This window comes from Ochlerotatus camptorhynchus, unplaced genomic scaffold (assembly GCF_037179485.1).
Source record: "Ochlerotatus camptorhynchus isolate MF236.1 unplaced genomic scaffold, CSIRO-AGI_Acam_v1.1 ptg000114l, whole genome shotgun sequence".
Taxonomy (NCBI): Eukaryota; Metazoa; Arthropoda; class Insecta; order Diptera; family Culicidae; genus Ochlerotatus; species Ochlerotatus camptorhynchus.
This window is the reverse complement of record NW_027040604.1, coordinates 3230238-3247648: the sequence shown is the minus strand read 5'-3', so window position 1 is coordinate 3247648 and position 17411 is coordinate 3230238. Positions and strand designations below refer to the sequence as shown.

General features: G+C 41.1%; 1 protein-coding gene across 1 annotated transcript in view; it reads right to left on the bottom strand.

Annotated features, from left to right (window-relative positions):
* LOC135699763 (calcitonin gene-related peptide type 1 receptor-like) overlaps window positions 1-17411 on the bottom strand; it is a 199363-nt gene that overhangs the window by 49323 nt on the left and 132629 nt on the right. Inside the window, exons 5-6 of the mRNA XM_065220083.1 lie at window positions 8914-9005; window positions 7419-7545 (exon numbers count right to left, since the gene is read on the bottom strand). Of these exons, the coding sequence (XP_065076155.1) occupies window positions 7419-7545; window positions 8914-9005 (219 nt within the window). The remainder of the gene's footprint in view (window positions 1-7418; window positions 7546-8913; window positions 9006-17411) is intronic.

Genomic DNA, 17411 nt, shown 5'->3' with positions numbered 1-17411 from the left:
CCGAAAACCACCCCACTGCTTTCTCTCTAAGATGACTAAGTTGGTCATGACGATAGGACCAACTCAATACCAACTATAGATACTATTCATGGTATAGAAGAATTGCCCTATAACACACCATCGACTGGAAATGCTTTCGTTAACGTGGGGCTTTAGGTAGTGATGAAACGTCGCTAGAACTATTCCACAGCCGCAGACAGCATATGAGCAAGTCAAACGGGCACTTTTTTGCCTGAAGATTTGAAGACATACTTCAAATCTCTTCGTACATCGTACACTTGCGTTTAACTTGTACTGCCGCATTATGACCCTTCGCTCATTTTCTATTCAATTTGCATACTACCGTACTCTAACGGAACTATCTACCTACCCTCTTCTAAGACCATTCTCTAGCTAATAAATTTTCACACTAAAGCTAGCATTTCCAACCAACTCTGAAAATCACAAACTTCGCATATGAAGTAACATAAAATCACTTTGCATGTAGAGATTACTACTAATCCTATTTCTAAAAACGTTTTTAGTCAAGTTAAAATCAAATTCGTCACAAACAACATTGAACACGCAAAGACACGAATCGAAAGGGTCGTTGAAGCCGTTGTTTGTTCTGTGGTATGGGATGGGACTGCTATTAAAGCTGAGCTCCGAAACCGTCGGGGAGGAATGTTTAGCGGAATCTGTGCGAGAAGTCCAGGACAAGTCAAAAGATCCTCCAATGACATCGCTGACAAATAACCGATTCAACGTTACTCGCCGAAACGTCTGACCGAGCTTGCATCGGTCGGAAAAAGGAGAAAGATTGATCGGTTCGTTCCAGGGATGTTGTCTCAGTGCAAAACGTAAGAACCGCTTCTGTACCAGTTTTATCATAAAAACATGAGCTACAAAATAAGGGGACCAAATCGGAGCTGCGTACTTCAGAATGCTACAAACCAACGAGCAGTAGAGCGTTTTTAAAGCGTGGATGTCGGGGAACTCAGAAGCGTCGCGACGGATGAGTCCCAGCACATTGGCAGTCGTAATGCTCACGTGTTCGTTGAATCTGAGCACCAAGTCGATGGTAACTCCGAGATCGCAGATGAAAGACACACGTTCCAATGATGCTGTTTCCATATGGGGTAATTGCAGCGGCCGAAGGTAATAATTTACACACCAGCAGTATCAATATCTTCTTGTTTGGCAGTACATTCCAGAAGAGAAGCTATGCCACGATACATTTTTAGGTCATCACCGAATGAAAGCTTGAACGAGGAAAGTAGCAAACACAGATCTTTGATAAAAATGTTGAATAAAGACTGTACTCGAAAAAAAAAATGCAACAGCCAGAAATGATCACCACAAATTCATTTTAAGTCGGATATTTTTGAAACACTCCGGGATTAAATAAACACATATTAGCTATGTTTTTGCAACATTAATTTATCCAACCTCCTCTCCTAGGCTAAATGCTCGCACCTTGGACTTAATGGTACCCATCAAATCCTATTCAACACTTGCGCCATCTTTCTTACACACTTTCATCCACCTTTTCTTCAAATCCTTATCGTTTTTGAAGACCTTCCCTTTTTTCCGGAGCTTGCCTTTCATAATCACCCAGAATTTTTCTATTGGGCGAAATTCTGGCGAGTTTGGCGGATTTGCCTACTTCGGCACAAAAACAACATCGTTGGCTCATCACCGGTTTTGCGTAATGGCACGATGCCAGATCCGGCCAAAATAGAGTGTCACCTTCGTGGGACCGTGGGAAGGACAGCAGGCGCTTCTGGAGGCATTCTTCTTTATATTTTTGGCCGTTGATGGTGCCGGTCGTTATGTACGGCTTGCTGAATTTGCTGCACCAACAGATCGCCTGCCGCACTAAGTACTTCTTGGGAAATTTGTCGACTTGCCGACAAAAACTCCAGGTCGGGAATCTGCTTGGCGTTCGCTTTAATGTACGTCTCGTCGTCCATTACGATGCATTTCGGCTGCACCAACCACTCGCGGTACAGCTTCCTGGTGCGGGATTTGGCCACCGTATTCTGTTTATCGGCCTTCCTTACCTTGAAGACATGAAATCCGGCCCGCTCATTGTCTGCTGGACGAACCAGACGGAAGAATTGACCTTCTTGGCCACGTCCCGAATCGAAAGGTTCGGATTGCGCTTGAAGTAATCCCTCACCTTCCTTGCCGTTCACGGGGTCGGTCGTCTTCGCTTTTTTTCCGCTGCCAGCTCGCCGCTGGGTCGTCTGGATCTCCTTGGACGATTTTACCACACGGGACACGGTCGAATTGTCGATTCCAAACTGTTTCGCGATCCACCTGTGCGACTGGGAATGGATGCTCCACGACCGCTCCCATGATTTTTTGTCGAAGCTCTTCTTGCTTGGAAGCCATCTCGATAACCACTTGACAGATTGTTAAGAGATTTTGCACATGTAAACATTACACTCTAAAATAGTTTTACTCAAAATTTCATCCATTTTTACGCATGCAATAAAAAGAAAAACGCAAAAGAAAGTATTGCATTTTTTTCGAGTAGAATTGGTGGTTCCAGAACGCTTCCTTGGGGTACACCAGACATGATGTTGATAGTGCCGGATCGAGCCGAGTTGACCGTAACATATGCGGTACGATCACACAAGTACGAATATATCCACTCTGTAATTCAACTTGCCACCTCTCTTCTACTTCGCGGGACACTGCGGTGACGTAACACTTGAGGTTCGTTGTTGTAGAACGATGCTCGATAAAGCCAAGCTGATCATCAAATCAAGAGACACATATGAAAAGGGCATACATGCTTTTTTGTAAACAAACATTTGTAGGCCCTTTTCTCGCCAACCGGGGGTCGCCCACGCAAATCAACAGCATCATCGGGAAGGAGACCCATTGAGCTGGCATCTACAGACAGCGTAACTGGCTCACAAACATCATAAAATGTCAGCACTGGAGGACACATCATCAGCCTCTTTATTTCCATAAAAGCACGTTCCTGTTCACATTCCCAACACCAGGCAACATCTTTGGCTAGGAGTTGTCGTAGTGGAGATGTAATTTCCCATAGGTTTGGGACAAACTTTACTTTTACCACTTCCACTTTTTCTTCAGCCGACATGACTTTTGACTGCATTGTTGTTAACTCATGATTACGGCACAAATCAATCACTTTTTGTAGCGTCAAGTCATCGTTCAACAGTTGTGGTACCTGTGGTAGATAGTGGTATAATTCACCCCGATGATGATTCTGTCCTTCACTAACGAGTCGTGCAACACGCTAAAGGAACACTTCTTGGCCTGCTAACGCACTCGCGTAACAAAACAATCAAATGGTTCTTCATCGTTCTGAACCAATTTGTTGAAGTTGTAGCGTTCGTAGGTTATACACGATTTTGGAGTGAAATACTCCTCAAACTTAGCCCGTAGCACTGCCAAATCATTTTCTTCTTCTGGTCTCAATCCAAACGTATCGAAAATCCGGATGCAGTCATCGCCAATTGCGCTCATCAATGTAGCCGCTTGTACAGCCGCTGGTTTATCTGACAACTGTGTTGCTGTGGAAAACCAATCGAATTGCCGGATCCATCCCTTCCACTGAACCGCCATATTGTCACCCAAGACTAGCGATTTGGGAGGTTTCAGTCCCGCTGCCGCCATTTTCCTCCAGCAAATTCACCTTTTTTTTTTTCGGAAATTCACTTTAGTATCTCGTGCGTGTGGTCCTGCATATTTCACTTTACTGACTGCTCCTGTGTGGTATCTTTTCTGTTTTTTTTCTTCGTATTCTTGCTAAAACTGATCAAATTATTCTGGGACGCGGATACCCTACTTCCACAGACAAACAGACATAACACTCGTAAGTTGTTCATCGAACAAGCATTTAACGGTCAATTTAAAAGTATCGTAGTTGGTACTACCGCCACCTGTGGCGCGCATAGTCAATTCCCTTGCGTTTGACATATACACACTACCGCCATCTGTTCAGCGTACTACCCACCACAGTGTATTCAACAGATGGCGGTAATGTTTTAGCGACGATGTTTTACAGTGAGAAATATTCAATGTGTTATGTCTGTTTATCTGTGCTACTTCTGACACCATGTAAGATACGCGAGAATAATGACGTTTATTCATCAAAGTATATCATATAGAAGGTATGCTCACATAAGGTGTGCATAGGTAGTAGTGTTTGCAGAATAATCATATATGTCACATCGGGACGCTACGTATCATGTCGTATACTGTGTACAGACGCGTTGCCTTCGCGGTCTTCCAGACAATCACCAAGGTTCGGGAGAATGATATCATGTCATTAAGACATGCTTTGCAAAATCGGAGACAAAAAGCATTGTTTCAATTGAGTTCGTAGTTTTAAAGGAATATAGTACTTACATCAGCATTAAATTAAATAAAACTATTAGAGATTCGGCTATGCAGTCTGGCGAGTTCAGACCGTAATTTTTTAACTGACCAACGTTTTGGCTGATTGTTGCATCCTTCCTCGGGGGAAATTAATTCAATCGTTATTAAATTTCCCCTGAGGAAGGCTGCCAAAAACAGTCGAAACGCTGGGCAGTCAAACTATTTGACCAACTGCAAACAAAGGTACAAAGGCGATGAATTTGGAGGATCTTGCCGTTCCTTTCATCGCACCTGCCGTCCGATACAGTATTCTAGCTTTATCTGTCTGGATTTCAACTCTAAAAGCGCAAGCCCTCAATGCAGAAAATTGTTCCAACGGTCTGATGTTTAGGGAGTTTATGGATCAACCAAAAAACTTGACACGTCAGCCAGCAATGCGTACCGGTTTTTGAATGCCACTCTCTACAAATCATACGTATTGCGTGTTCAAACGGGTCTGAGAAGTAATCCACGTGGTTTTGGCGCTTTGTTAACTCCAAACGGAAAAGTGCAGTGATCCCAACGAATGTCTATCTGAACGAATCGACTACAGCGTCAGCTACAGAGTCATGCCAGTTGTTCGCCAAGCATTTTGCATCCGTATTCGAGACGAATCCCACCTCAAACTTGGAAATCGATGAAGCCACCTGTGATACTCCCGCTGGTTTGGTTGAGATTGGGCTATTTGCTGTAAATCCAGAAATGGTCTCATTGGCTGCAAATAAGCTGAAGCGTTCGTTTGTCCCTGGTCCTGACGGTTTACCTGCAGTTATAATATCACAACCGTTAAGTGATATCTTCAATCGCTCACTTCAGCAAGCAAGATTCCTTCGCATTTGGAAGCAATCGTTTATGACACCCATTTTCAAACGTGGTTGTTGTTAACTATAGGGGAATCACGAGTCTCTCAGCTGTCTCGAAATTGTTTGAGATTATAGCGGGTGGAGATATTCCCGATGCCACAAAAAGTGACATAGCCACTGATCAATACGGATTCATGCCCGGACGATCGGTTACCACCAATTTGTTGAATTTTACGTCGAAGTGCATAACGAGTATGGAGGAAAAAGCGCAAGTCGATGTAATTTATACCGACCTGAAGGCGGCGTTCGATAAAATTGATCATAACATACTGCTACACAAGTTATCTCATCTTGAAGTTTCTATGCAATTGGTTTTTTGGTTGGAATCCTACCTTACAGAGCATGTACTTCGAGTGAAGATTGAGGATTGGGTATCTTCGCTGTTTTCAAACTAGTCTGGAGTTCCACAAAGTAGTAATCTCGGACCGTTGCTGTTTATACTGTTCTTCAACGATGCTGCCTTGGTTCTGGGCTAAGGATTCAAACGAGTCAAATTGAGTCAAAAGGATTTAAAGCTGTACATTGTGCTTCTGCAAAATTCGATGACTTTGTTTGCCGATTGGTGCCAGAGAAACAAACTGACTATTAGCGTGGAAAAATGTCAGATAATCACGTTTCACCACATGGTCATTATTACCAGAGTTACCAGTGAAATGACTTTTGATTTACACCGTTCAGCGATCATTGCGAAGGATTTTCCGGACCCACATTGTTGGAAGTCATGGTAATGTGCACTTGTCCGTTCACTTTTGGACAATGCGTCCGTCGTTTGGCATCCTCACCATGTCACGTGATGTCTAAGGATCGAACGGGTTCAGAAACGGTTCATTCGTCCGGCACTGAGAAACTTGCCGTGGAGTGATCCTGACAACTTGCCGCCGTATCCTGATAGATGCCGACTGTTGGGCTTAGACACACTGGATCAACGACGGAAAGTACAGCAATCGTTGCTTATTGCTAAGCTGTTGAATGGTGAAACTGATGCCCCCGAATTGCTTGCAGTGTTGAACTATCGTGTGCCGAGCAGATCTCTTCACCGAACCATGTTTGGGAACAACGAACCAATCTCAGCGTTTATTCGTGCGTTTACGGCTGTCGAAGAGCTTTTCGAGTTCAATGAACCAACTGGACGTTTAGCATTCGGATTAGGTATTAAATTAGCTTTAACTTTATTCACTAAGACTAACTTGTCAGATGAATTATTTTAAATACAAATACAAATACAAAAACTACGGTTTTAACTCGCCAGACAGCATAGCCAAAACTTCAATCAATCAATTACAAACAGTCGGAAAATTATCTACCGACAAACGGTTGTTAACATAATCAAGCACAACAGTTATTATAAATTCATGGTTGCCAAACTCATATATTGACGCCTTGATTGACATATTTCAGCTCATTCGGCACAGTGTAGGCACAGCTTTCGGCACACCAAAAGCACTCGACGCAGATTAAGGTGGCAGAATTGAATACCCCGTGAATATTAAAGATTCAGAGAAAAATTGGCATTTGGCATCAGATTATCAGCTTTAATAGAATACTGTGGCTGTCAGTTGCTTCGAATTATTTTCCCTGAAACGGCACTAAATTATCGTCCTGGTTATCGTTGCATGTACGAAGGCATTTCTTATGATCGCACTTAATTGTATCGCTCCACATTATTGTTGACGAAAAACTCATACTAATGCCAACGGATCCTGAAGAATCAATTCACTTAGGAGGCAACCAGCCTACATTCCCTTCCCTTAAAGTCAATCCGCTATTGGTATCCCATCTACAACATCAACTTGGCGATTCCACCTTCATGGCCATCAGCATTCACATCAGCAACAAAAAATATGAGACGATAACAGTAGCAACAGCTTTTCAACACACACAACTCAGCACATTATCGCCATCAGCAACAGGACCAACACAAATATGAACAGGCACCTTAGAATACAAGAAGAACAGCAGTTTACTGGTCCGTGCGAAATTCACTTCATGTATTATACGAATAAGGCGTAAAATTGACATTTTTCCAGATGACAGGCAATATGAATGTTTCGTAAAATTTACGAAAAATGTGTTTTATCTACGAAACCCATTTTTACGACACGAGCGTAAGAGAATTAACGAATACATATTTTCAGTGTGGCAAGGAATGTTTTGTATTTTGTATGTCGCACTTACCCCACCCTTGTTGGTCACATCCGGATCTTCGACGACGAACTTGTACCAGACGATCCAAAAGAAGCAGCTCAGCGCCAACGAGATGAACAAGTTGATGTGAATGCGTATGCGAGTACATTTCAGAGTCCTGTGGGAAATACACGGAGCAGAAGAAAGTGTAAGAAGTCGAACCGCAGAAAGTTATTCTATTTCATTGCACCATTATCATGGCAATATGGCATGTAAGGGGTGATTGGAGGGAAAAACTCGTTGGCTAGCAACACATCCGAACAAAGTGTTGATGATCGTGGCAGATGGCGTAAAATGACAACGGCAAATAGCATGCTATGAGTGGAATACTTCAAAATCACTCATTGAGTTAGTTTTGCGTCGCTATCCACTGAGAAAAAAACGACGTAATAAATGAGCAAAATGAAGCGTCATATGTGACAGATGACGTTTTTTTTGTTCACCACCTGCTGATGGGATGCGAAATCTTGTACACAACCATTGCTCACACTGGAAGTGAACTTTTGCAAAGAGAAAGTTTGTTAATGTTGTATCCCATGTGGGGATGCTTTGCATGAGCATTCAGAATATGTGTTTACATCGATTCTCGAAGGAAGGAGCACAGTAGCGATCCAAATATTGATAATAACGTGTTTTCAAATCTTCTGAATGTGAATCGAAACATCCATGTGGAAACATCTTTCTTACATAGACGGTATAACGGTACGATAAATTTTCATCGTAATTCGAAATTCAACCTCGACAAATTTGGTGGAGGTACCGTTGGGATTTGTAGCCGTAACTGCATGACTGCCACTAGGTAGATACCACTTCGACCCCCCAACAGGCGATATTCGGGCAGAAGCAATCGAAGCAAGCATTGAAAATTTATGACCGCCTTCTCCGCCTGCTTTGATCCTGGTTTTATGTATACAACATATATTTATATATGCGTAATGCAGGATCTTTCCAAATCTTCGGGGTACTCTAAACCAGCATCTGAAGATGAGCAACAGTTTTTGCCCTGAACGACGCTTTGGGGGCCCATTTACCTTCCCCATGCAAATGCGCCCTGGTTTAACCGTCGCGTCGTAGCGGTTGTAACGTCGGCAGTGATGTAATAAAAGCACATTTAGGGTTCATGTTTAAATGGTCGTTTTTAGTGGGTAGCTAATTTATTGATTGCCGCTAAACGGACCAAAGGATTAATCTGATTATTGTAATCCACCGTAATCATTAGTCAAGGGTAGGCGGTGAAAAAGAATACAACGTTCCCATTTATCCCGGTCGTCGCATTTATAATTGGAAACGACATCCCATTCAAAAGGTTTCCAGGTATCAAATAAAGTAATAACCTCCCCCAATGTTGTTCGACTAATGATCTCAGACAGAAAATCTAGAAAAAAAATACTTTTTCCCGCTTATCAATCCCAAGTCTAATAAGCATGTAACTCACCGTAACGAGATTGAAGTTTTAAAAACGACATTTTTCCACCCACAAACTTACCTAAAGCTAAAGAAGACACACAGCGATACGATGAGCGTTACGAGCGAGATGGTGTAGCCACCGATGTACAGGTCGTTCACCAACCGGCGGAACTGTTTCGTTGGTATTTGGTTTGATAAGGGCGAAATAAAGCAAAATGGAAAACGAATTAGCTATGGAAAGTGACATGATTTAGTGGTGGAAAACATAATGTACCTATATGTATATGAAGCCAAACGCGTACAAAAGCTGCCTCGTCAGAATGAGGGATAAGTGTGTTTGCGGTGTGTCGTGGATCATTTAGAATTTATAATGTAACTGCCATAGAACATTCCCATGGCAACGGTTGGGTGGAGTGACGTTTGAAATTTATAGTTACACATAGTATGAAGTTGAACGAGCGTCACCTAGAGTAGTTATGTTTTACTACATATGTCATGCTGAACAGAGTTTTTTTTTTTAATTTATTTGTATGGTGGATGATCACAAACCCCTGCTCTCCAGTGGTCGTTTTTTCTTGGTAGAGGGGCCTCAATACTATAAGTGTGCTAAATTTTAACGATTTTGGTTACGATCTGAATTTGCGGGACCACTTTAAAGTGCTTAAGAGAAAAAGTATGGGAAACTAATTGTTTTGCAATAAATTATTATAAAACTACTTAACCGGGAAGCGGAGGCCTCCGTAGTGAAGGCCTCCGCGGTGCCGAAGCACCAGCGATGAAAACTAATTCTCTTCGATAGAGGGTGCGTTTTCCTTAATTGGAAGAACGCAGATTTTCGATCCACTCGGTTTGATTGATCCTATAGTGTTCCAAGCTAAAATATTCCTACAAAGGCTATGGAAGGAAAAATGCGACTGGGACGACTGTTACCTTAGGATCTGCAGAGTTTCTGGTTGGAATATCAACGTAATCTAATGGCTTTGGACACACTCACTGTTCGGACCGAATAAAAGAAACCGTTCTTGAATCAACCTTCTCTTGCAGGTAAATCACATTGCAATTTTTATGAGAAAGTCATTGAAATTAGTACAGTGTTTTCATGAATTTTAGTGTTCGTATTACTCACAATTTTAGTTTGTTTTCCACCTCTAAACTTTCCAATCTCGCTTCCAATACTATGCCTGACACAATTAACGCGCATTAATTTGATTTATTTTCAACGTTTTCTGCATGTTGTACCTATCTGCCAATCTATCTTGTCGATTCGTCTATCATCGACTAACCTCCTCTTTGTGTCGTAAAAAACTGTAATTTATTTTTTTCGTTCTAAACGTGTTTCAATCTTTGTATGTTGAACTAACCTGGTGTATTAAACTGCAGTCGTTTAATTATTTTAAATTCCAAAAAAATGCACCAAAATTTTACCCTTTTCCAACAAAACACACTCTAAATCTCAATTGACAAAGAAATTGAACTTCAGCCATTATTTTCAATTTGTTTACTTCTCCTCTGCACGACTTCCGTCAGATCAGCTTCTAACTATCTCATCTCTCTTTCTCACACCCGTTACTTATACTTCGGCCGATCGCGAGGTGGAACGGTCCGTGTTGCCAGAACACTCACTGTACCTCGATGGGTTTCCTTCACTCAAGACCTAGCCACTTTAGAAGTACATGGTTTCTGCGATGCCTCGCAAGTAGCCTATGGAGCATGCTTGTTTTTCCGCTGCGTTGCCACTGACGGATCGATTACTTTTCTGCCAAGTCGAAAGTTGTATCACTCGAAGACTATGGAAAACGAAAGAAAAAGACTCAATCTATACCACGGTTCTTGGTTATGTGCTGGATTTCCGACACCCGGTTGGCGACGTAATTTGCCAGCGAGATGGTGGAGATGCTAACCAATACTTTGCGATTGACGAATCGGTCCAAAAGTACGGTTGTAACGGAATCTGGATGCTGCTGCAGAAGTTCTTCAATATCATCGTGGACTGTGGACTCGATATTCAGGAACAATGACCAAATTTTGGGAACTGGAATCCTGCAACAACAGAAACACGCTATCTGTAGAGGAATCTATGTGCGAAGAAATCTTCGAGCAAACTTCCACACGGGATCAGGATGGTAGATTTGTAGTTACCCTCCCAAAAAAGGAAGCTGTGATTCAGCAGCTTGGAGATTCAAGAACCAGCACTCTAAAACGTTTCTATGGGCTTAAGCGTCGGTTCACGTCGAATAGCACATTGAAGGATCTATATTGTGATTTCACCGACGACTATTTGTCTATGGTTCATATGAAGAAAGTTTCTGTAGCTCATAAGGTTTTCGGCAATGGTGGGGCCAACTTCTTTTGATACTTTTACCAACTGTTTTTTTTTTCAAAGGCTGCTCGGTCTCCAACACCGTAGGTGTTTTACGAAGTGTGCCCTTCATGAGAGCCCAAAACTTCTCAATCGGGCGAGTTCCGTAAGTTGACGTCTTTGGTACAGAGGCATCAGTCTAACAGTGGCATGAAGTCAAATCCGGCCAAAACAGCGTCTCGCCTCCTTGAGACCGCAGAAAGTGTAGAAGGCGCTTCTGGAAGCACTCGTCCCGATAGATTTTCCCGTTGATAGTACCCGTTGTGATGTACGGCTGGCTCATCTTGCCGCACCCACAGGTGGCCTGCCAAACCACACACTTAATCTAGCTCGGTAAAATCTCCAACAGCCGATTACTTCGGCAGTAAATTTTGCTGATATCTCTGCAAAATATCTGTTTGTTAGCTGATATCTCAGCAAAATGTTATTTGTTAGCTGAGTCTCGGCAATTGTTTTACTGAATCTCAGCAAAATAAATTGCAGAACAACTCGGCTGTTGGAATCTCGGCGAAAAAATTTAAGTATGCAAGAACTTTTAGTGAATTTGTCCACCTTCTTTTTACTTAACTCCTCAGGAACGGCCAACCGTTATGTGGCAACGTAAAACTCCTGCTCCGGCAACTGCTCTGTGTCTCGTCGTCCATCACGGCGCACCTCCGTTTCATCAGCTACTCCCGATATAGCTTTCTGGTGCGAGTTGTGGCCACCGTGTTTTGTTTGTCCGGGTCGGTGCCTTCCGGACCCTGTATACGTGGATGCCGGCACGTTTCCTCGTTTTCTGGACAAACCAAATGGAAACATCCGCCTACTTCACCGCATCACGGATCAAAAGATTAGGCCGACGCTTAAACAGACTCAACACCTTCACCGGGTCAGCTGTCTTCAGTTTTCTGGCGCTGGGTCGTCTGGGTCTCCTAGAATGACTTCACCACCGGGGAAATCGTCGGATTCCCAGGTGTTTCCCGATCCATCTGTCGGACGCAGTCGGATTTTCCACGACGGAGCACCAGGCTTGCAATTGCTCATTACAGCTAAAATGCTAGTTTTTGAATCATACACACACTTTAGTTTCTTTTCTTGCATCTTGTAAATAAGAATTATCATTAAAATATCTCATAGCATCATAAATCCGAAAAATAGCATTTTAGCTGTAATGAGCATTTGCAAGCTTGTGGAGCACAAGATTTTTTGGCGGATCTGCTCTTGCTCCGGTGCCATCTCGATAACCACTTGACAGATTGTGATGAAATTCTGCCAGCGTAAACATTACACTCTAAGCTAGTTTCAGTCAAAATTTCATCGATTTTTACCCACACGCTAAAAAGTTACAAACTAATCAATGTGTCTCACTTTTTTCGAATACAGTCTTTATTTTAAGTCCATTAAACTTTTCAGAACATTGAAGTTAAATGAACATTTTTGAAATTTAATAAAAATAAAAAAATTTCTTAAATTAAAAGAAGCTGCCCAAACTTTTATGAGCTTCCCAGATTTATAAGCTTTTCCCTCAATTTCTTCAATTTTCTCTGAATTTATTCTCTACGATGCTTCTTGAAGGCCTTTGAAGTCTATGAATTTGAATGCTTTTAAAAGTTTGGGGAACCTAATTGTAGTTAAGAGAATTTTGTTTAATCTGCAAAACTTCATTAATTATTCAGTTTAATGAACTTGAAATCGATTAGGAAATTCGGTGAAAATTCGGGAATGTTTGAAGAACTTTAAAAAATTCCGCAGAAAATCAACGAAACTGTGACTTTAAATTTTTACCTAGGGATGAGTACTTAAGGGGCTTAGGTTTTTGTTAAGTCTTTAGTGGGAATGACACTGATGAAGACTGCACATTGTAGTCGAAATACGTATCGGTCATGGATATCAACATTATTTAAGTGGAATTAAATGGAAGATAATCTTTTTTGCTGTTTTATTTAAGCATTCCGCTAAGAACCCAATTTCATTACTTCAACGAAACTGTTAGAAGTCCAGAGAGCTTTACAGACGGGGTGAAATTAATAGGAATTCAACGCTCTTTGACATGAGAATTGCATACGTAGCACTCCGGAGAACATCGCAAAACTTCATAGTGCAGCTATTATTGTTTAAGTTCAAGGACCTTTATAGAAATTCTTCCAAATTTGTAGCAATTTATGGAATTTAATTATAACTCAGGTAGTATTTAAGACGTTCAGCATACTTTTTAAAACTTGGGTTTGACTTATGAACTTACTGGAAGCTTTGGGATCATTGTTTCGAAACTCATAGGAAAGGTTCAGGGTCATTTCTGAACGTTGGAGAAGGACATAGATGCTCTACGATCCTGGATGAATGGAGAGAATGTGTAAAAGTAATAATTATGAATCTTGGAAGCAGATGAAGAATCCTCGTAGAAGTTGAGAACATTTTCGATTAAGGTTACTGATATTCGCTTCATTTCTCTTATATTCGTTCATCGTATGCGACGGTATCTCAGCAAAACTCTTGAATTATGTGGATGCCCACATAAAAACAAATCGTAAAGAATGCTCGGTGTGTGGCGAGATGGACCGTGAGCGGTCTTAGCCGTCCAAAATAAGGACAACACAAAGAAAAAAAAAAGAATGCTCGGTGAGTGAGGAGTGTGAGTGCCGATGCACCACTCAAACCTTCGGGCTGCGTGCTCTTCTTCTCTTCGTCGTTCGCATCGCAAGCGGTGGAGAGCGTTCTTCGTATGCTTTAAGGTGTTTTCAGATCTGAGCGATATTTCACACGCGGAGCGAGATTTTGCGAAGTTAAGAGAGGGAGAAGAGTACCAGTTGTCTCTCTCATTTCAACGCAAATTTTGCTCCGCTCCGCTAATGTACGCTTAGATCTGAATACATCTTTAGTCTTCATGGCGATGCGAATGGTTTTTCGCATCAACGCGATGCTCATGCTTTGATCCTCACGAAGAGTATTTGAATATGCTCTAATGATGTCGCACGAAGCGTATTGGCGCTGACAACGTCTCTCCGTCGGCAAGCTATTTTTTTCTCTAACGGTGTTTCTCATTAATGTTTGTGTAAATGAAACAAAAAAATCTTCCTTTTTGCATTAGCTCACGTAAACTCTCTTTTAAAATCAAGACGCTCGTCATCATAAGCAAACAAAAGCCATGAACGATAATAGCAATGATGCTCTTCATGAAGTCAAGAAAAAAATAAGAGGTTGTATCCAATATACGACCGTAGATTTGACGTAGGATTACGTGCTCGGTATCAATATTCGGCGACTGTGTTAGGGAAACCAATTTTTCTCATCACGAAAACGCCTAGTTTTCTGATGACAAAACGCATGGAATTTTCAGTTTATTCAATAGATAATAAAAAAGAGCAAAAATTGATTGGAGGAATTTCTTGCTAAAATTTTCCAATCGCGAGATATTCGTGATCAATCATATAAAATTTATGTTTTTTTCTAATGTCCTGGAGACAATCTTACCTTCGTTCGAAGTGTTTCTGGTATTCGGTCATTGAGAGAATTTTTATGTAGGGGAAATGGCTCCAATGTTGACCTATGGATCTAAGGTTGGGCCTATCGCTAAAAATCAGCTATTTATAAATTTTATCTACAGGGTGCGTGACGAATTTTTGCAGTAAATTTCAAATAGTAATTTCTCATGCTTGTGCATCATGATTTAGATATATTTGGCAGCACTGGATAGCTTATACTGTTAGGTGTAAGATTTAAACAAACAATGTTGAGTAAACGTAAAGATGTCGAAACAAGAGAGCAATCTGTCAGCCGTTGTGTCTTTGTTGCGCGCCGGAGTATGCATGAAAGAAATAATTCGATCGGTAAATGTGTCTGAAAGAACAGTGTATAATATTAAAAAAGGCTTGGGAAAGTGATAAGACGGAGCACTTACTCATACTGCTAATAAAGCACAGAAATGGCTTACGGAAAATATTTCGTAAATTTGGGAGGAAGAAATTTGGCCCCCAAGCAGTCCCGATATCAATCCGTTGGATTATTTTGTAAAGGGCGTCGTCCAACGGGATACCAATAGAACCCCTCACACCACACTTAAGTCGCTAAAAGCTAAAATCAAGGCAGTGATGACATCTATGGATCGAAACATTTTAAAACGTGCATATTGCAGTTTCCGGAAGCGTCTAACTACAGTCGTCGAAAGGGAAGGCAATTTTTTTTTTAATAAATTTACTTACAACTTCCATATGTTGCGAAAGAAAATAAATCGCACAAAATTCATTGCTAGAATAACTAACTGGTGTATTTGGGTGATGTGGTGGGCAGCAAGGCGTGCGAACTTACAATGACAATTATCTCTTAAACAATAATAATTTATGGTGTTCCTCCAGAGCCGTTTTGTCGTGATGGTTGAGTAATGCTGAGCTATTAGGGTGTTCAACACAGATGTGGCTGGTGAGCTGTATGATATTTGGAACGAGGGTGATGCGCTTGGCATAGATGGCCCACAGTGACTCACGAAGAGCTACTGAATGCGATCAGTAGTAACGGTGTGCCTTTCGTTGTGTACTGGAAAACAATGTTCAACGCCACGCGCCGAAAGCACTGCTGCTGCTGCTGATGACGACCGACCGGACCCCACCACACACGGTGATTGAATAAGCATCGTTCGGCGAGACCGGATGAAAGTCGATTTTTAAATCAGTGTTAGGGAAAGCGCTTTTTGCAGGCAATCGGTGCAACAGTTGTAATTAGTGTTATTTTCAATAGTGACCAATTGAAAATTGATAAAGTGTTCATTTTAGCAGATTTGTAGAAAAATTCCCAATCGATTGGCTTGTTTAGAATTAAAATCCATTCGCTATTGACAGAGTTATAATTTGTCAAAACCTGACCACTTTTCGTAGCGCGGTTGGTCGATTTTGGTTTTATTAAATTGCACCCGCAATATGTTGCCGAAAGACGTAATTATACGTCTTAAAACAAAAGTAGTCTCCTTAAAGTACCACTGATCGTACTAGTTAACATGAAAGACGATCGGTTTTTCTAGAAAATTCGCACAAGAGCCTAAGTAGCAAAAAAAATTAAAATATGATGCAAAAATTTACTTTCAAGATTCTACAACATGAACAATTTCTTGATCTTTCAGGCTCTTGATAAATGTTTCAATAACTTGTTTGAGAGTTAGAGTTGGAGGAATTCGTATTCCACTTGTTGGAACTAAAAAACCGCCGTGGATTTAAATTATAATCAAATGCAAGCTTTTGATCCCGCATATTTGGTATATTCTGAACTTTTAGACGCTTGATTGGTAGACCACAGTATTAATGTGTGTGAATTAACCACTTTATTCGAGCACTTAAAATGACGTTTACTACCACTCGAACTTTGAAATAAAACATTATTTTGAGATTTTTTCTTCTAGAACCTCGAGAAAAGTAGCCAACATTTGTGCGTTTCATAAAAAAAATAGAAATTATTTGGTCCAGTTTTGTGAAATCGCTGGTAGAAAGTCACGCCAAAACTGCTTGACAAAGTGGTCAATTAGTGAGTTGTTTCTCGCGTACTCTTTCACAAGCACAGACGTAGGAGTTTGACACAGATTATTGAAGGATTACTTTTCTTTTACCATTTCATTTTTATCTCGGGCTCTCATCTGACGATATACTTAATATAAGAAGTATGAAATGCATCTCAGCAAATCAAGTGAGTTTGTTGGATTTCTCAAAGTAGGTTGCCTTCAGCATAAGTTTGTCAATTGCTGATTTAGAATTTATGCAAAATTTAATCTGATATGCAAATTGCAAGTATTTAATCAATTTATGAAATATGCAATCATCGGGTTGGCATATAAATTGCAATGCTTCAAGTGTTTCCGTCTTCAGAACACTGAAGGAGTTCGCAGTTGACAGGTGAATTCTACCGAAGAAATTACACTTGATTTCATGCAAATTCATGGAAGAGAGCATCGGTATGCATTATTCATGATTCTGAATAACTATCTTCCGCGAAGCATATCAAATGACTTTGTAATATGCTTCGGTACATCCTAAGCTCCTCAAACAAGCAATGAGAAATGCATTATGATGTGGAATATTATTCTGCGTAGCCCATCGAAAGACCACAGACAAACAGACGTAACGCTTTGCATAAGGAATATTAAATAGGATCTCAGTAACGACATCTTTCGAGCTCCTCGCGGAAGCTACGTCGCTAATAGTACGTTCAGACTAAGGTTTCTGTGTTGCAATTAATTGACAACCGTTATAACATGT